Source organism: Falco cherrug, chromosome 4 (genome assembly GCF_023634085.1).
Source record: "Falco cherrug isolate bFalChe1 chromosome 4, bFalChe1.pri, whole genome shotgun sequence".
Classification (NCBI taxonomy): domain Eukaryota; kingdom Metazoa; phylum Chordata; class Aves; order Falconiformes; family Falconidae; genus Falco; species Falco cherrug.
The window spans coordinates 47,989,370-48,007,104 of NC_073700.1; the positions used below are offsets into that span (position 1 = coordinate 47,989,370).

The window sequence follows — 17,735 nt, forward strand, 5'->3', positions numbered from 1 at the left end:
CCGGAAGTGGCTGCCGCGCGCCCCGGAAGCAGTGCGCCGGAGGGGGCAGCGCGCACGCGCGGCGCGGGAGCGGGGAGCGGGGAGGTGCGCGGAGGTACGGCTCGGGGGGGGGGAGGGGGCCCCGAGGGCCTTGTCGGGGGCTGGGGGGGCGTTTGGCTGCCCCTGAGGGGTGAGGGGGCGGCGAGCCTCGCTGAGGGGCGCTTGGGGAGCGTTTGGGGGGCTTTGGCCCTTGATAAGGGCTTGGGGCGGCGGGGGGGGGGACTTCGGCCCCTACTGGGAGGCTGGCGGGGTGTTTGGGGGGCTGATCCTTGCTGAGGGGCTGGGAATGGTTTGGGGGTGTTGACCCCTGCTGAGGTGTTGAGGAGTGTTTGGGGAGGGGCTTTGGCCCTTGCTGAGGGGCTGGGGTTTTTTTTTTGGGGGGGGGGGGGGTTGGCCCTTGCTGGGGGGCGTTTGAGAGGGGCTTTGGCCCTTGCTGGGGATCTGGGGGTGTTTGGGGGGGAGGGCTTTGGCCCTTGCTGAGGGGCTGGGGGTGTTTTTTTGGGGGGGGCTTTGGCCCTTGCTGGGGGGTGTTTGAGAGGGCTGGCCCTTGCTGGGGGTATGAGGGTGTTTGGTGGGGGCTTTGGCCCTTGTTGGGGGCGTTTGAATGTGGCTGTTGCTCCTGCTGAGGGGCTGGGGGTCTCTGGCCTTTCTTGATCCTTGATGGGGGATTTGTATCCATTTGTGTATCCCATTTGTGAGGGGGGGGCTGGGGAGCCTCTGACCCTTGCAAAGGGTCTGAGGCTGCATGGGGGTGGCTCTAGGGCCTGGGGGGGGCATTGGGTGGGAGGGCAGCACCAAGCCGTGGTGATGGAGGTGGGCTTTGGCCCACAGCAAGTTCTGGGGTGGAGGTGGAGGGCTGGAGGCTCCTGTTTGAGAGGGGTTGGGGGGGAGTCGCTGTGGGGCTGCTGAGCCTCACTGGGGCCCAGCTGAGCTGGCAGAGGAGCGGAGCTCTGCCTAGAAGCAGCGCCTGAGGAGATGGGAAGGTCTCTGGGGGCTTATTTTGGATCCTTTTACTTCTACTCGACTTACCTACTCGACTTACAAGTCAGGGCGTACAAGACTTGCACCATTTGAGATGGTGCTGCGTGGCGTTTGCTGTGCTCGTCTCCTGTCCTTGCTGGTGGCTCTCAGCGCTGGGAGCTCCAGGTTAGGAAAAGCGTTAGTCATCACTGATGTTGCTTTTCCTCATTTTTCCAGGCTCTGCCTTTCTCTGTGAGCAGCTGAACCACAGAAGGCCCCATCATGGATTTTCAACATCGTCCTGGAGGTAAAACTGGAAGCGGAGGCGTAGCCTCTGCCTCGGAAAGTAACCGAGACCGCAGGGAGCGGCTCCGGCAGCTGGCTTTGGAAACCATCGACATCAACAAGGTGAGCCTTGGCCTCTGTGTGCCGAAGGAAGAAAAGACACGGGGCTCCCGTCCTGCAGGCTGCTGTGGGGGTGGGTTTAGAGCTTTGCCTGGGTGAAACGGCTTGGAGGGTGGGAGATTTAGCGAAGAGCTGTGGCTTGGGATGAAATGCTTCTGTTGCTGGTAGTGTGGGAGTTCAATGAGAAACATTTCTGGCGGGGCTTACTGGGGAGGTGCCAGCCCTTGGGTGTTCAAGTAGCTGTTACTATGTTATTTTTTGGTCTTCTGGAGCATGGCGGGTATCTTGCTGTCCCTACGCTGCAGTCGGGTGTGCTGTCACCAGTTAACAAAGCTCCTGTTGTTTCTTTCTATCTTCATAGACCTAAAGCAGTGTTGTACTGTTCATTTAAATCAATGAGTTCTGTCCTGCTGCTGCAGGAAGAATTTGGCAGTATTTTGATTATTCTGCTGGTTTGCCATGTATTTTTTTTTGGTAACTCTTTAAAATATTTCTCTTTGTAGGACCCTTATTTTATGAAAAATCACTTGGGCTCTTATGAATGCAAGCTTTGCCTCACACTGCACAACAACGAGGTGAGTTGGACTGCTGTCCGTCGAGCTCGGTGGCAGTGATTTTAGAGTAATAGTAGCTTCAAGTGCAGGAACCTGGGAAGTGCCTGATGCCCGAGTGCCGAGGGGATGGTGAGTGGGTGGTGGCTTGTCTGCGTTACACCTGTCAGTTTATGACAGTTCAGCAGTTGAAAGCAACCTGCAAATTTTGAGTAAGATTCCTCTCTGCTCAGGATTAAAATACCTTTGTCAGTGGGTGATATAGTCTCTCCTCTGTGACAAGAATCTTTCAGTGCAGGAACAGTCCTGTATCCACTTAACTTTCTTCTGCCTTGCTTTTTATTTCAGGGAAGTTACTTAGCACATACCCAGGGGAAGAAGCATCAGACCAATTTGTAAGTCGTTCTCCACTCCAGCTTTGTTCTCCATTACCAAAGCACTTGACAGTTACGGTTGTGTTCATCTGTAGATCTTGAACTCCATTACAGAGCAGCACACTGTGCTAGAATGTTCTTGCACTGTGTATGTTGCCTGGTAAACAGCCTGGCACTAGCCAGTGGGTACAGCCTAGGTCTGCTCCAAAAAATGGTGCTGGCAAGCTCCAGTTGGAGCTCAAGTTCAAAGCCAGTTGTGGGATTTCTGAAGGAAAGGGGAGGAAGAATCTTAAAAGCAGATTGTCTAGTGAGAAGGATCTGGTTTTGTGAATACAGGTGGGAAGAAGTCTGTAAGTTTTATGTGAAGAAATCCAGTTTGTGTTGGTTTAGGTGACTGGTTTGTGGGTTTTTTCTTTTTTATTTCAAGAAATCTTTTCAAATCCATTTGTGGAGACAGGCATTAAGGTCAGCTTGGGGGCGGATAAGATAATTGAGATGACAGCCTGTAGTGGGGGGGAAGGCATGGGTAGAACCGGCCTGTAGTGGTGCTTGTGGAAGACAAACAGCAGGTTTTCCTGGCCTGCTTTCTGTGAGGCCCTGAATATTCTGTGGTAAGGGATTCAAACTGCTGCTGGTGTATTCGTTAGAAACAAACGCAGCTAACCGAACCTTTCCAATTTGGTACATTTCAAATGAATCTGCAGGGCCCGTCGAGCTGCCAAGGAAGCTAAGGAAGCCCCTGCCCAGCCCGCACCAGAAAAAGTCAAAGTGGAAGTGAAGAAGTTTGTGAAAATTGGACGACCGGGTTACAAAGGTACGTTGGGGCTGTCTGCCACAGGAGATGCCTAACGCCTGCTGGAGCTTGCCTGAAGTGCAGTGCTGTGGATGTGAATTATTAATTAGTCTTTTTAGCAGATCTCTCCATGGATAAGATACGGGCTTATCTCCTGATGTCCTTTATTGTTTAAATTACCCATGAAACATCTCTTTATTGCTGACAGTCGAATGAGAACCATTTTAATAATAGATTGGTATGTCTCAGTCTTTCAGCTCTTATTAGAAGTCACGCAGGAGATGCTGCTGTTTCAGTCTCTCTTCTCCTTTTATTGTGCCGTACCATCTTTCACTAATGCTCATAAATCACTCATCATGTGTATAGCTCAAGTTTTTTCTCCGAACCCCCTGTTGTTTTGTTATGGCCTTCAGTACAAAACTTGCCTTCTTTATCTCACAGCTGTGGTCTCTGCAGTGCACGGTGTCTTTGCCCCGCAGCAGCTGAATTTCCACAGGGATCTTTAGAATTGTAGAGTTGTTTAGGTTGGAAAAGACCTTTAAGATCATCAAGTCCAATGGTAAAGCCAACACTGCCAAGCCCACCTTGAAACCATGTCCCTGAGCACCACATCTACATGTCTTTTAAATACCTCTGAGGATGGTGACTCAGCCACCTCCCTGAGCAGTGTGTTCCGATGCTTGATAACCTTTCCAGTTAAGGAATTATTCCTAATATGAAACCTAAACCTCCCCTGCTGCAACATGAGGCCATTTCCTCATGGCCTGTCACTTGTTACCTGGGAGAAGAGGCTGGCCCCCACTTGCCCACAGCCTCCTTTCAGGGAGCTGCAGAGAGTGAGAAGGTCTCCCCTGAGTCTTCTTTTCTCCAGGCTGAGCACCCCCAGTGCCCTCAGCCACTCCCCATCAGACTGGTGCCCCAGCCCCTTCCCCAGCCCCGCTGCCCATCTCTGGACATGCTGCAGCACCAAAACATCCTTCTGGAAGTGAGGGGCCCAAAACTGAACACAGTAGTAGCTCTGGTTACAGACAATGTGGCATTTTGTTTGATAGATGGGAGAAAAATCTTGTAATGTGGCATTGCTGGAAGCATTGTGTGTTTCCTAGGGCAGAAATAATGTTGCTCTAACGCTGCTGTGTGATGTACTGAGCTTTATTTTCTTCACAGTGACCAAACAGAGAGATCCAGAAACAGGCCAGCAGAGCCTTCTCTTCCAGGTAAGGGCACTGTGAAAATTCTTGGTGTCTGGGTTATCCAAGTGAAAGTGCTGCTAAATGAGCAGCTCTTTGCAGGATCCATGAAAGAAAGAACTAATTAAAAAAAGCCTTTACCTTCCTAGTCCTCTGCTGCTGAAGGTGTCAAGCAAATCCATGACCATAGTTGTCAAGCTGTTTGCTTTGGTGGCCCTGAGTTTTCTGTTCGGAGCTGCTCTCTCAATACGCTTCGTAGTCAAGGGGGTTGTTTTGTACAAAGGGGGAACAAGAAGGGGATGTTCTCCTCAATGCTGTAATCACACCCCAACAGATTGATTATCCGGAGATCGCAGAAAGTATCATGCCTCGTCACCGGTTTATGTCAGCCTACGAGCAACGGATTGAGCCCCCCGACAGACGCTGGCAGTACCTTTTGATGGCAGCAGAGCCCTACGAAACCATAGCTTTCAAGGTAAGGTTTGGGATTTGGGCAAGATCCATTGTTTTCCAAGACACTTAATTCCCATTGAACGTTATTAGAGACTTGGATTCTAGCCTCTAGGGGGTTAATGGAGTGGAAAAGGGGTGTTGAGAAGACATGACTGGAAGTCATTAAACCCTGCTGAGAATCAGTGGAGACTCTGGCATGAAAACTAGGCTGTGTGCTGAGCTCTGGGGAGCCGCTGAATTCTCGCTGTCTGGCACAGAAAGGAACCTTCTGGGCTTTGCTCCTCAGCCTTTGTGCAGATGTTGAGAGGGGTTTTTGCCAGCACACTTGTCCTTGACCGATAGGGAAGTAACTTAATTCTTTCCTGCCCCCATCTCTATCTAATAACATCCGAGACGAGCGCATCTCACAAGGGCCTGGAATAACTGTGCTTATCTTGCGGGCCGTGGTGCTCAAAAGGGCCATTGAGCTAATCTGGGGGTGCTAATAATAGCTCCTTATCCTCTGATGTTGCAGGTGCCAAGCAGAGAAATCGACAAAGCAGAAGGAAAGTTTTGGACCCACTGGAACAGGGAAACCAAGCAGGTAGCTGAAGCACAGTGATACCTTCCTGAAGGGTGAAAGAGGGAGCATGAGGACAGAGCAGCTCGCGGGGAAAGGCAGTGCGGGAAGATCAGCACATGCCAGTGACATCCATGCTGCCTTTGATGCTAAAATCCTCATCCCTTCAGTGCAAATGTGCAGGGGCTCCTCCTGACAGAAAGATCTTCCTGTGTGTGATCTTTGTGAGGATTTAGGTGGGAGGACAGCATGCCGGGTCGCTGTCAGCAGCAGCAGAACGGTGCATAAGTGTGTGACACCGTGCCCTCTCTGTGGCTCCTCGCTGCGTGTTTCCTGCACGCAGCTGTCTGTGGTGAGCCGGCGGCGTGGAACTCACTGGGTAGCGTGTGTGAGAGCAGGGGACGAATGCAGTGGGGGTACTGACCCCATCGCAGATAGCTTGGTGCTTAAAGAGGTTCTGGAGGAGTTAAAATCCTGGGCAGGACTGGTCTGAGTTGTGAGTGCTGCGGGGTGGGAAGGCAGGCAGCACCAGTGAAGGTAACGGGCCGGGGGAGATCCAAGCTGTGTTGTGGGAGGCAGAGCGCAGCTGTCCTGTGGTGGCACAGAGTGGTCCTGAGGATTAATTGTTCCCTTCTCTTTGCTTTTCTCCCCTCCCCAGTTCTTCCTTCAATTCCACTTCAAGATGGAGAAGCCACCAGCTCCCCCAAACCTCCCTCCAGGGCCCCCAACAGTGAAGCGGCCACCTCCGCCTCCACTGATGAACGGCTTGCCCCCCAGGCCACCTCTGCCAGACTCCATGCCGCCACCTCCTCCAGGAGGCATGACCCTGCCTCCCATGCCTCCCTCTGGACCAGTGCCGCCACCCCCGGTGCCACCTCAGTTGCCACCAGCGCCTGGTGTGCCCCCCCCGGCTCCTTTGCCACCCATGATGAGGCCACCTCTCCCCACCGAGGGACCAGGCACTATCCCCCCTCCGCCTCCCTCCAACTGAAGCCCCTCCTGGACTCAGTCCTGCTGGACTCCTCTAGCTCGTATCTTTTTATATGCAGATCACGACTGATTCAGAGAATTATTTCTGGTTTGTATGCCTGTGAATCTGACTAAACCCTGTAGGTTCATTAAAAGGTTTTTGATTTTCCTTTCTCTATGTTTTCCCATGTTTTGGTTAGAAATGGTGCCCTGTGTTCACTTTCTTTAGCCCTTGGATAGATAAAACATTCCCCGTCCGGTTACATTTTGGAAATGCTCCAAAGAGGAGGCAAAGGATTGGAAGTCTCTGGGCGCCTCGCTTCCTCCTGACTGAGCAGCGACATCGAGCTCCGCTCAGCTGCGTTGGCTTCACTTGCTGCCCCTTCTTAGGCTGCTTGATGTGTAGCCCATAAATTACCAGTTAATCAGTTGCTATTCAACTGAAATCCTTGATTAAGCTGTTCATTCAGGGCTGGGGAGACTTGTCATAGAGATGTGGAAAGGATTCTGTTACTGCATCACCCATACCCGCAGCGGCGGGCAGAATGGGGGGCGAGCAGAATTTTCTAAATTCAGCTTTTTCTGTCTTCCCGCTAAATGACGGTTGCAATTGGGAAGGCGTCACTCCTGCTGCATTTGGAAACCTTTCCCCTCCCGGTGCCGGAGCGCTGTGCCGTAGCTCAGGTGTTGGCAGCTGGAAGCTGGAAACATTTCTCCTGAGGAAATTGGTTTGGGCTGCTGCTCAGGAGTCCTTGAAAAGCACCAGATCAGGTTTCGTTGACAATTGAAGACCCATCCTTGCCCGGTAAGCAGGTGCTTAGCTCCTGCCTGCTGCACACTAGGCTGGTCATGCCAAACGTGGGCTCACGGACGGTGCTGGTGCTTTGTCGGTGGCAGTGTCGGGGATCTCCAGATGTTTAGTCAAAAGAAATTACCAAAGCTGCAGTGATACCAAATCCTAGTTTGTTACTACAATTCATTAAATGTTGTCTGTGCTATTATGAAGCACCTGCTGTCTGATTTTTATTGTATATATCCTCCCACTACGAGACTAGTTTTGGCAAGCTTTTAGTTCTCTGTGGTTTTATTTATACTAAACGTTTCCTTCAAAAAAATACCATTTGGTTCCCATTAAAAACCGGAAGTTCTGAGATTTCTCCTCTGTCCTTTCCAGGATTCCTTTCGCCGCACTGGGTGTCTGTGTGGGATGCGGGGCGGCTCGGTGGGTCACAGCACCGCCGGGGCTGGGCTGCTTGCCCCAGCCTTGCCCTTGGCCAGTGCCTGGCTGGTTCCACGGAGCGCGGGGGCTGCAGCCCTGCAGCTGCCTGCCCCTTCGACGGAGGAATCCAGTTCTTGGCCTCTTCTGCTGGCCTGACACAGGTCCTGCTCGATCCCACCCACCGCGTGTCCAGCCCTCGCTGGCCTCACCGCGCCGGCAGCGCTTTGGGTCCAGCTGAGCTGGCCCGATGGCCGAGTGGGCTGGCGGGGGGTCTCCCTGGTGCCGGTGTGTGCCCTTTGCCACAGCTGCTGTGGGACAGGGGGGTCTGCCTCACCGGCCCCATGGTGTGGTGCTCGTGGCCCTCCCCAGCTCGGCTCTGTGGTCCGTTTATGATGTGCTGGAGCCAGATCCTGAGCTCTGAACTGCAAAGTCCTGGAAACTCAGAGAAAAGTCTGAACATGCAGTGGGAATTCTTTGTGGGTACGTTTCCCCCTGCCCTCCGTTGCCAAAAACCCCCTGAGATCTTTGGGTGGCGGGGGAGGTTTCTCCATGGGGCGCTAGGTAGGTGGTAGTTCCAGGCATTACCGTGAGTATTGGCATCTCACAGAGAGAAAAGCCCTTACAAAGTGTTGTAAGACTTGCTAAAGGCAGCTCCTACGTGTTTGCAGCCGCAGGTGGCTGCTGCACCCGCGAGGTTCTTCACAGCCTGGGCCTTGGGGTGGGCTAGGAGCCCGTGTGAGGTACCGGCTGAGGGGGAGGCTTTCCAGCCGAGAGGAGAATGCTTCCCATACATTTACTTAGTTTCTGTCCGTTATCTTTACCTGCCTCCTCCTAGTCCTGCTAATTCTTCCCTCTTGGTGTTTCACTGCTGATGGGAATAGTACGTGCCGGTCCCCAAGAAGATCCAAGCCTCGATGTCCATCCTCCTTTAGAAAACATCTGAAGTCAAGGACGTGCATCCCTACGAGTAAGAGAAACAGCTTTACTTTGTTTTACGTTTTCAATACGAGATGCAAACCCAAAAATAGCAAAAAAAAAAAGTTTCTTTGAAACATCCCTCCCTCCTCTCCAGCATGACAGCCTTTGAGTTGCTCAGGGGAGGTGTGTTGTGCATTGTCAACTCAAGGCCACCGCTTTTTAAAAGGGAGACGCCGTCCTCCCCTTCTGCCCCAGCGCTTTGGGACGTGTGAGCAGCTCTGGGAGCAGCGGGAGTGGGAAGATGAAGGTGGCTCTTGGGGTGCTTGTGCCGTGCCTGGTGCTGGTGCTCCCCTCTGCAGCGCTCCCAAGGAAGGGGAGCGGGGGGGAAGGGGCTCCCGCAGTGATCCGCCTGGAGCGGGGGCTGCCGGCAGAGCTGGGGCTGGAAGCAGAGGAGGGAAAGAGAGAAAATGTGAGTTTGCAGGAAGGAGGGCGACCCAGCTCGGCAGCCAGAGCCAGAGTGGCTGCTGCTGCTGCTCCCCTCTCCCCGCAGCCCGACCCGGGAGCAAAATGCCCGCAGGGGGTGGCGGAGGCTGGGGGCACCCCCTGGCCGGGCTCCATCCTGCACCCCTGGCCGCTCGGGGGGCTGGAGGGGCCAGTGTGCAAGGTGAGAATGGACCAGGGTGGGCCGGCCCCGAGGCACCTGGAGGTGGTGGGTGTTCTCACCCACTACGAAAGCAACTTCATCAAGCTGTTGAGCCAGCGCAGCAGCTGGGACGAGAGCGACCTGCGGACCTTCGGGCTGTGCCCGGCGGGGGAGGCGGGTGCTGCGCTGCAGCCCCTGAGGCACATCCACGCGCACGTGCTGGAGCCGGGGCAGGATCGTTTCCTCGTGCTGCACCTGGAGGAAGGTCGGTACAGAATCCCTGCGCCAGGCCAAGCAGAGCGGGCGGACGCAGGTCTCGGGGATGCTGTTTGCTTGTTCTCGTTCAGGGTTTTCAACACCGGGTGATGTTTGCGGGGTTGGGTTCCTTTTGAGATGAGCAGTGCAATGCGGTGCCTTCGTGGGGACGGGTTTAGGAAGCTTTAGCCGTGATGCCAGCCTGGGTGCTGTGGGGTGCCCTGTGCCTGCCACGTTCTTGGTGGCTCCTGCTCTGCCGTGATGGGGGTTTCTCACTTTCCGCCTTAATGACGCGGGTTGGGGCCCCGGCCCAGCTCTGACTGGGAAAAGACGGGAGAGGATGGGATGAGCAGAGCTGGCGGGTGCTGCTGTGGGCTGAGCACGTGCCGCACTCACGCTTGGTGCTGCCGGAGGGTCCCGGGCTTGTGGGGGCAGCTGCAGCCTCGTGCGAAAACCAGCGAGGCGCCTTCCTCTGCCCTGTCTCGGTCAGTGCCGTGATCGAGGGAGAAACCCCCGGCTTTAATCCGCCCTCCTGCGTAGCGGGAAGGTCACAGTTGTTTGTCTGTTCTTGGAATCTCTTCCTTCCCTCCCGGATTTTGGATTTTCAGCCAAACCCCCAGTACCTGGCAGCTGGGGATGTGGCCCTTCCCCAGGCGGTGCCGCTGGCTGCAGCGTGACGGCCACGATGTCCCCAAGTCCCTGAGGAGCTGCCACGGGAGGAGACGTTTCCGTGGGTGGGGGTCTGCCCAGGAAAACCTGCCGGAGCGGCTGCGGGAGCGGGGCAGTGCCCATCTTGCCACGGCTGCAGAGTTTGCCCCCTGCCCACCGCCCTGAGCCAGGGAGGGGCCCCCACGTCCCCCTACCCCGTCAGCTCTGGCCCACGTGCTCCGGCCGCCGTGGAAGCGGTGCTGGGCCTGAAGCCCCCTCCTTGGTGCTGGGCCCGAAGCCCCCTCCTCGCCCTGGCCCCACAGGAGCCACGGCGGCCGGGGGGGGCCTTCACCTCCTCTCTCTGCTCCTTTCCAGTGAAGTGGGAGGCGCGGGTGCTGCTGCGGTTCAAGCTGGCGTTCCAGGCGGCCGTGGGCCGGCGGCTGGGAGAGCTGCGCGCCGCTTTGCTGCTCTTCTACCGGGGCAGTGGGGCGGGGGGCACCGGCCCCCGCGGGGGTCTGCTGGCTGCTGGCACCGGGCTGGCGCGGGAGCAGGTGGGCGGCCGGAGGATGCGGTGTTGGGGCGGCCGGGCAGCGGGAGGGGGTCACAGCTCTGCTCCCCAGTCCCTTTGCCATCCCTCTCCCAGTCCCTTTGCCATCCTCTCCTGGTCCCCATTGCTGTTTACTCCCAGTCCCTGTGCCACTGCCCCCCGCTCCCTGTGCCACCCGCCCCCCGCTCCCTGTGCCACCCCCGGTCCCTGTGCCCCCCCCGTCCCTGTGCCCCCCCGCCCGCTCCCGCTGGCCCTGCAGATGGTGCTGTTGCCCCGTCCCCGGCTCCCGGCAGGGGCAGGGGGGGCAGCCCGGGGTGCCCAGCCCGCTCCGGGGGTCCTGCCCGCCCCCCCGGGCCCACCAACATTGCCGGGGGCAGCAGCCGCTGCCGGGAGAAGCGGGGCGGGGGCCGGGCTCGCTAAGGGGTCTCTGCCCGCTCGGGGGTCTCTGCCCGCTCGGGGGTCCCCCTGCACCCCGCGGCTCCCGGAGCAGCCCTGGGGCTGGGTGGTGAAGCCCCCCTGCCCGCCCTACCCCCGGTGGTCCCCACCCTCCCATTTCACTGCTCCCTGGGCCACCGGGCACTGGGTGACCTGGAGCCAGCCGGGGGGGTTCCTCTGAGTGCCCCCCCGGTGATGTCTGACCCGCACCCCCGGCGTCCCGCGTCTCCCCTGGGTGCAGAGCCTGTGCCTGGCCGGGGACACCCAGTACCTGGTCCTGGGAGCGGCCGTAGCGTCCGTCACCCGCAGCAGCGAGCAGCTCAGCTTCCAGGCTGCCCTGGCCATCCGGCACCGCGGCCAGGGAGGTAGGGATGCCGGGGGGGGCGGGGGGTCTGCGCCCGACCGTGGGCATTTGGGTTCCTCTCAAGCCTGTCTGTAGCGAGGGGCTGTGGGGACGTGTGGGACCCCCCAGACCGGCGTCCTCACGGCTACACTCCCCTCCAGGTGCCCCCCTGCCCCCCACGGAGACCCAGCAGCTCCTGTTTGGCTCCGATGACAAGTGCTTCACCAGGATGACCCCCGTGCTGCTCCTGCTGGCCGAGTCCCTGCAGGAGGAAGAGGAGGTGGCTTTAGCCCCTTCCTCCTACCTCTCTGCCGATGGGGTGCTGGACACAGCTCCGTACCCGCAGCTCAGGTCCGTGGAAAAACACAGGGGCTGGGAGCCCGGGAGAGAAGCAGCCCCAGCCTTTCTGCCAGGGGACCATGGTGGGAGCACGTGGGCCAGGGCCTGGCGGGACCCCTGGGGTACACAGGGACCCCGTGACTCTATGTTCTCCCCGCAGCCCAGCCCAGGCCGGGACCGAGTGGCTGCCGTCACCCACCGCCCCGAGCCCAGCCAACACGTCGTCCCCAGAGCCCGGCGGCAGCAGCCAGTTCCTGGGCATCCTTACCCAGTTCATCCGCCAGGTCCTGAGCCCCTCCAGCGAGCCGCCCACCCAGCCCAGCTCCCACCACTGGCTGGACTTCCAGGTGATGGAGACCCTCCCTCACCAACTGCTCAACTTGTCCGAGGAGGCAGCGCTGGAGCGTCTGGTGCAGTCGGAGGAGCCCTCGGTGCTGCTTTTCCCCCAGGACAGTGGAGCCGTGCTGGAGCAGCACCTGGGGGGCTGGCAGCCGGAGGGGACCGTGCTGCAGCTGCTGATGGGCAAGCTGCATGCGGTGATCCAGGAGCTGAGGGACATGCCAGCTTTCCAAGCCAACATGGGGCTTTTCCAGCACCTCCTGAGCTTCTGCTACTACCCGCCAGGGCCAGCTGAGGGTCAACCCGGAGAGCGGCCGCCTGGCTCTGGGAAGATGCACGCGCTGCTGCTGCTGAAGGCGTTGCAGACGGTGCGGGCGCGCTGGCAGGAGCGGAGGAAGGTGCTGCGGCAGAACCGGAGTGCACGGCATCAGGCCCACTGCCGCCTGCAGGAGCTGACCATCGACCTGCATGACCGCAAGTTCATCGTCATGCCCACCGTCTACGCGGCCAACAACTGTGAGGGTCCCTGCAAGCTGCCCCTCTCCACCCGCGTCACCAGCTACTACTCGCACACGGTGCTGCTGCTGGGCATGCAGGAGCGGGGCTCGCCCCTCCAGCGGGCTCCCTGCTGCGTGCCCATCCGCTACTCCGACCAGCTCATCATCAGCCTCTCCACAGAGGGGCTGGAGGTCCGCAAGTTCCCCAACATGGTGGCCGAGGAGTGTGGCTGTCGGTAGAGGCACCACCCGCCTCCCCACTCACCGTCATCCCGTCCCCCCCCGCCAGTTTGCCCTCGCAGCTTGGGAGCTGGTGCTTCTTGCTCAGACGGGTGCTCCCCGCGTGTCCTTGCCCCACGGTTTGTCTCTTTAGCGCTGCTCTGGTTCTGGGTTCATCTGTAGCCGTGCTGCTCCCTGGGGGCTGCTCTCCAGCCCCACATTCCCCTGCACCTGCTCCTGATGCCCGAGGTGCCCGTGGGGCTGTGCTGCAGCGTGACTCTGACCCCACAGCGGGGTTTGGGCTGGATACGGGTGCCCCAGGGCCACCGTGGGAGGGTAAGGCTTGGCAGATGTGGCCAGGACTACGCTTATTCATCCCTTCCTTCTGTTCCCGTAGTGGCTAGGCAGGGCAGCTGTTGGTTCCGCCAAGCCCCCTGACTTGCAGCATCCTCTGGCTGTTTCCCAGCCCACGGCCCCTCGCCAAGCCCCTGCCAGCCACCCAGCTGCACCTGCAAAAGCAGAACGAGAGGCCAAATCCTCTTGCAGGGACCAGCCTTTATCTGGGGACCTGCCCCTGTGTGAGCCAGGGGCCAAGGGCTGGCAGGGTCCCGTCTGCATCGCCCTCCGCTGACCCCGCTCCTGGGGCGCTGCCAGAGCTGGGGGGCGAGGGGACTGGGGGGACAGGGAGAGGGCAGCGATCCCCTTACACCTCCTGGGCTGCTCACACCATTAATAGGAGCGGGTGCAAACGGCTGCCAAAGCACCTGCTCCGCGTCCCCGCTGGCGTCAGCACGGAGAGCCCGGCTGCCCCCAGATCATCTTCCCAGCTCAGCCCAGCCCTCAGCACAACCCACTGGGGCTGCCGCAGGCTCCAAACCCCCGGGAAGCAGCTCCTGGGCTTGCTCTGGCTGCAGCCCCCTTGGTGCTGGGACCAGCCCTTGGGCTTTGCAGTGTCCCCGCGGGGCTGCCGGGGGCACGGCTGGAGCCTGGCACATGCCAGCTGTGCCCCACAGCCCACGTGGGGACCTGGGTTGGCCCTGAGCCCCTGTACAGTGGGGATGGGGGGTGCCAGAAAACACACAAACAGGACCAGGGACAAAATCTTTTCTTGTTATTCTTTTTTTAAACATTCACTTTAATACCTTATTAAAAATGAAAATAGTTTATTTTAACCTCTATTGATTTAGCAAATACTTAAACCTGTTGGGGCTGTGAACGTCTCCTGTAGTTGCTACAGCGCTGCATGATATTGCACTTGTTTTTTCGTTCCTAAAAGCGACTCTGTGAAGGCAAGGCCCGAAGGGATCCCCGGGTGATGGGCTCTCCAGCCCTGTTTTGTTACCAGCAAGCTTCGCACCACCCTGCAGCGATGGCACCGGGGTCCAGCGAGGTGGTGGTCGTCTCCCTGACGTCCCTCCGAGGATGGCTGCAGCCTGGCTTTGTTATCCCAGAATCTACTTCTCTCTTGATTTGCTTTGAATAAAACCATTTAGTCAATTGAAGAGCTACGCAGTTCAGAGGCAAAATCTGTTCATTGGGATCCCTGTGCCCACTGCGCCACCCCGATGCCTTGGGGGCCACAAGTGAAAATGAACTGCAAGAGAGATTTTGGGTGGGGATGCAGAAATAGTGCGAAGCCCGGGTGAAGAGAAGCTCCTTCCCCTGGTCCCTTCGGGTTGCCTTTGCGCATCTAATCCAGGGGGACCCAAGGTCCCTGGGGAGGCTCGTGCCAGGCTCCCGAGCTGCCCTGCCGCTGCTTGGAGATCCCAGCGTGCTGCCTGTGCTGCCGGCCCGGGATGTCTCTGGGAGCTGGCAGCAAGCGGCAGGGTGTCCTTGCCAGGGGCAGCGGCGGGGTTGGACCCCCCTGGATTCAGCATCATCGAGCCCCTCGGTCGCCCCAGCCTCAGTCACGCCTCTTGCCCTCCCGGGGTCTGGCGGTGCCATCCTTCCCCGGGGCGGCCGCGGGCTCCCAGGGCTTCCTGCCCTTCTGCTGCCGCCAGTCCCGCTTCGGGCTCTCCGCGCCGCTGTCAGCCCTGCCAGGACGGCCCTTCCACCCCTCCTTCCTGGGCTCGTCCCGCTCCCGCCGGCTCTCCTTCCCCTCCCGGCCCCGCTTCTTCTGGGGCTGCTGCTCCGGTTCTCGGGGGGCCCTGGGGGCTCTGCCGGGCTTGTCCCCCAGCACCCTGTCCTTGGCTCGTGCCTCCCTCCGGCTGCTCCGTTCCGCCTGGGTGGCACGGCCCTCCCGGGCCTTCTCCTTCTCCTCCTTCTTCTCCAGCTTCTTCTCCCGACTCTTCTTCACCTGTGTTGTGGCCGGTGGCACGTCGGGGACATCATCTGTGGGCTCTTCGTCCTCATCATCCTCTGGTGCCGAGCGGCCAAACCACTTCTTGAAGATCCAGGGCTCTGCCTGGGAGGGGACGGAAGGGACCAGGTGCCAGTGACACAGCCCAAGGGAAGAGGACCCCTCTCCATCCCTCCCCCTGGAGACAGGAGGTGCCCCGAGGATGCCCTTTCTCCCTCTACCCCAGACCCATACCAGGTTGCTGTCAGCATCACTGTCATCATCATTGTCACTGTCATCATCACCGTCATCGTCACCATCATTGTCACCATGATCATCCTTGAACATGCTGCTCTCCGGCTGGGCAGGCTGGGTGGTCACTACTTCTTGGACCTCCTCCTCCTCGGTGCTGACCACCTCTGGGAGGGGAGAGGGACAGGCCACTGTCAGCAGGGGACAAGGCTGTTTCAGGTGTGATGTCCCAGACATGGGGTCCCCAGGGCCACCCCACTCTGGGACATGGCCCCATCTCAGCTGGATCAGGGGGGTCGGGGCAGCATGGAGCACCCGAACCCACCATGAAGGGGAGGCGGTGGAGGGTCCTGCCTGCTGCGGCTGATGCCCTCCTTGGAACACGGCGCTGGAAGAGAGAAAGGGAGAGGGGGCAGGAGGTGGCAGCAGGGTCTGGCCACCCTGCCCCCCTCTGACTGGCTCCCGGCTCACCTTGGAGCACCTGGAAGGTGACGCTGAGCAGGGCAACGACAGAAGCCACCAGGATGCACTTGTTGAGGGTGAGCCCTTCCCAGAGGAGCGGCTCTTCCGCGGGGTCCAGGCTGGGGGGCTCCACCTTCCTCTGCACGGGGAGGCTCTTGGGGACTGAGGACCCCCAAGGGAAACAGTGTTACCGGGGGAGCTGGGAAGCAGCAAAGGGCTCTGAGTTGGGGGTGGGTGGGAAGGGCTTTTAACATCTTCCTGCACTGCCCACCCAGGGCATGGGCAGGGGTAGGACCTGCCTGCCGCGCTCCCAGCAGCGGAGAGGAAGGTGTTTGCACTACAGGGATGGGGAAAAGATTGTCACGTGGGCTGAGTCCGAGGTGTTCAGGCCACCATGGCGTTAGGGCATCCTGAGGCTCGAGTGGAGAAAACCTCTGCCCATGCTCCCAGCTCTGCTGCCCCCCACCCAGGGCAGAGAGGAGGAGGAAGAGGAGGAGTGGCATTTGGCAGGTGGCTGAGAAGCCCCATCGCCATGTTGCTGAGCTCCCAGGGGACTGTGGAGAGCAGAGCTCGTTCCGTCATGCCTCCTGGGCTGGCCGGGGATGCAGGACAGGGTCTATGCCTCTGTGGCCACCTGGGGCCAGTCTGGCCATTCTGGGGCAGGGAAGGGCTTTCCTGCATGCCTACCTGGAGGCCCGGTAGTGCTGCCTTTGGCTCCCACCTTCTCTGCCCGCTTCTTCTCTGCTGCTTTCTTGTCCACGCTGAGCGGCGCTGGCTCTGGCATGCTCAGCTCAGGCTCGTCCGGATCCTGCTCAGGGATGTCAAGCCGGGTCCCTGCCTCCTCTAGCCCCTGCAGGGAGGGGGCGCAAGCATGGCTGGGGGTGTAAGAGCATCACGTGGCCCCACGGGGAAAGCAAGCAGTGTGGCTGGGTGGGGTGGGCGGCATGGTGCACATCTGGGCCCCCTCCCAGAACAAGGGATGCTCAGCATAGCTGTGGAGGGACCCAGTCCCTGTGCTTGTGCTCACACTCCTTGGGTCCCCCAGGGCTGAGCCGATGCCGGCACTGGCCTTGATCAACACTAACCGGGCTCCTCAGCAGCTCCTCGAGCATCTAGCCCAGTATCTGCATCAGCAGCCTTAAAAACATGTTGGGTTTTTTGAGGTTTTTTTTGTCTGCTAAGATGGATGGAGCCACTAGCTGGCTCCGTGCAGCACGGGCGCTGGGGTGCAGCCCCTATGGGTGGGCTGGCAGCTGCTGACCCCCAGCTTGCACTTAAGCAAGCCCACCCCAGGGCAGCCCTCGGGGCTGGATTCATCCCCAGCCCAGATGAGCACGGCTTCACGCATCCAGGAGGGCAGCAGGTCGGACCCAGGGCAGCTCACCGGCAGGGTCAGAGCACCGGGAGGAGATGGGGCACACGACATGTTGGGGGTCTGGGCTCGGTGCTGCTGGGGACTGGGGCTTTGGTGGCTGGGCTGGCTGCTGGCTTGTGTCAGTGCCACCGGATTGGTGCCACAAGGGAGAGCTGCCCACCTGCACGGATCAGTGACAGCAACAGCTGAAGGATGCGGCCCTCAGCTCCCCCAGGGTGGACGTGCTGCAACACCCCACAGAGCCCTCCTGGGCTGAATACTGCTGTGGGACAGCCCCCACCCCCAGGGACCCCCCATGCACCCCCAGTGCTGGGCTGCTGCACACTTACATGGGCTCTGCTGCTCTCCCCGTCGCTGCTCACCGGCGTGTTGGCATCTGTTAAAGACAAGCACAGTGCAGTGCATTAGGTGGCGAATTCAGGGAGGTGGGAATTGCCAGGGGCTGGGGGCACGTAGCCTTCCTGCTGCCACCCACCAGCCTGCAAAGCGGGGACATCATGGCCACGTTTCCCCCTTAGTGTGGCCGGGTCACCTGTGGAAAGAGGTTTCAGACGACAAGCAAAAAGCCCCCCGGCCATCGCGGCAGCAGCTGGCAAGGCTGGGGTGTAACAGGAGCATGTGCAGGCCTGGGGCTGCTGAGACCCAAAACGGCACCATCCCAGGTATCCTGGGG

At 59.3% G+C, this 17,735-nt stretch overlaps 3 protein-coding genes across 10 annotated transcripts in view; 2 read left to right on the forward strand and 1 right to left on the reverse strand.

Moving 5' to 3' along the window:
* The first annotated feature begins 1 nt into the window (after position 1).
* Positions 2–6,467, forward strand: SF3A2 (splicing factor 3a subunit 2). Its single transcript, XM_055707777.1, has 9 exons — positions 2–94; positions 1,237–1,407; positions 1,908–1,979; positions 2,304–2,350; positions 3,034–3,143; positions 4,290–4,339; positions 4,647–4,787; positions 5,280–5,348; positions 5,983–6,467. Exons 2-9 carry the CDS (start codon positions 1,282–1,284, stop codon positions 6,313–6,315), a joined length of 948 nt encoding a protein of 315 aa, XP_055563752.1. The 5' UTR covers positions 2–94; positions 1,237–1,281; the 3' UTR covers positions 6,316–6,467.
* Positions 6,468–6,606: 139 nt separating this feature from the next.
* On the forward strand, positions 6,607–13,351 carry AMH (anti-Mullerian hormone). The gene is made up of 7 exons (XM_055707795.1): positions 6,607–7,992; positions 8,348–8,479; positions 8,657–9,338; positions 10,352–10,527; positions 11,200–11,323; positions 11,463–11,652; positions 11,801–13,351. Exons 3-7 carry the CDS (start codon positions 8,732–8,734, stop codon positions 12,714–12,716), a joined length of 2,013 nt encoding a protein of 670 aa, XP_055563770.1. The 5' UTR covers positions 6,607–7,992; positions 8,348–8,479; positions 8,657–8,731; the 3' UTR covers positions 12,717–13,351.
* A 55-nt stretch (positions 13,352–13,406) lies between these two features.
* The window catches only part of LOC114014483 (neuroendocrine secretory protein 55-like), a 34,523-nt gene continuing 30,194 nt past the window's right edge, over positions 13,407–17,735 (reverse strand). For 3 of the 8 annotated variants that reach the window (XM_055707769.1, XM_055707770.1, XM_055707771.1), the window contains 6 exons: positions 17,392–17,438; positions 16,375–16,537; positions 15,697–15,849; positions 15,551–15,613; positions 15,229–15,416; positions 13,407–15,099 (listed from right to left, as the gene is read on the reverse strand). In XM_055707769.1, coding sequence (XP_055563744.1) covers positions 14,599–15,099; positions 15,229–15,416; positions 15,551–15,613; positions 15,697–15,849; positions 16,375–16,471 — 1,002 coding nt within the window. In that variant the 5' untranslated portion in view covers positions 16,472–16,537; positions 17,392–17,438 and the 3' untranslated portion in view covers positions 13,407–14,598. Of the gene's footprint in view, positions 15,100–15,228; positions 15,417–15,550; positions 15,614–15,696; positions 15,850–16,374; positions 16,563–17,391; positions 17,439–17,735 lie in introns of all 8 variants that reach the window. The other 5 variants (XM_055707775.1, XM_055707773.1, XM_055707774.1 and 2 more) reach the window with 3 other exon arrangements.

Coding starts and splice junctions, on each gene's coding strand:
- SF3A2 (XM_055707777.1), top strand. CDS start 1,282: ATGGATTTTCAACATCGTCCTGGAGGTAAAACTGGAAGCGGAGGCGTA. Junction 1,408..1,907: donor AAACCATCGACATCAACAAG/GTGAGCCTTGGC, acceptor TTCTCTTTGTAG/GACCCTTATTTTATGAAAAA. Junction 1,980..2,303: donor TCACACTGCACAACAACGAG/GTGAGTTGGACT, acceptor TTTTTATTTCAG/GGAAGTTACTTAGCACATAC.
- AMH (XM_055707795.1), top strand. CDS start 8,732: ATGAAGGTGGCTCTTGGGGTGCTTGTGCCGTGCCTGGTGCTGGTGCTC. Junction 9,339..10,351: donor CGTGCTGCACCTGGAGGAAG/GTCGGTACAGAA, acceptor GCTCCTTTCCAG/TGAAGTGGGAGGCGCGGGTG. Junction 11,324..11,462: donor CCGGCACCGCGGCCAGGGAG/GTAGGGATGCCG, acceptor ACTCCCCTCCAG/GTGCCCCCCTGCCCCCCACG.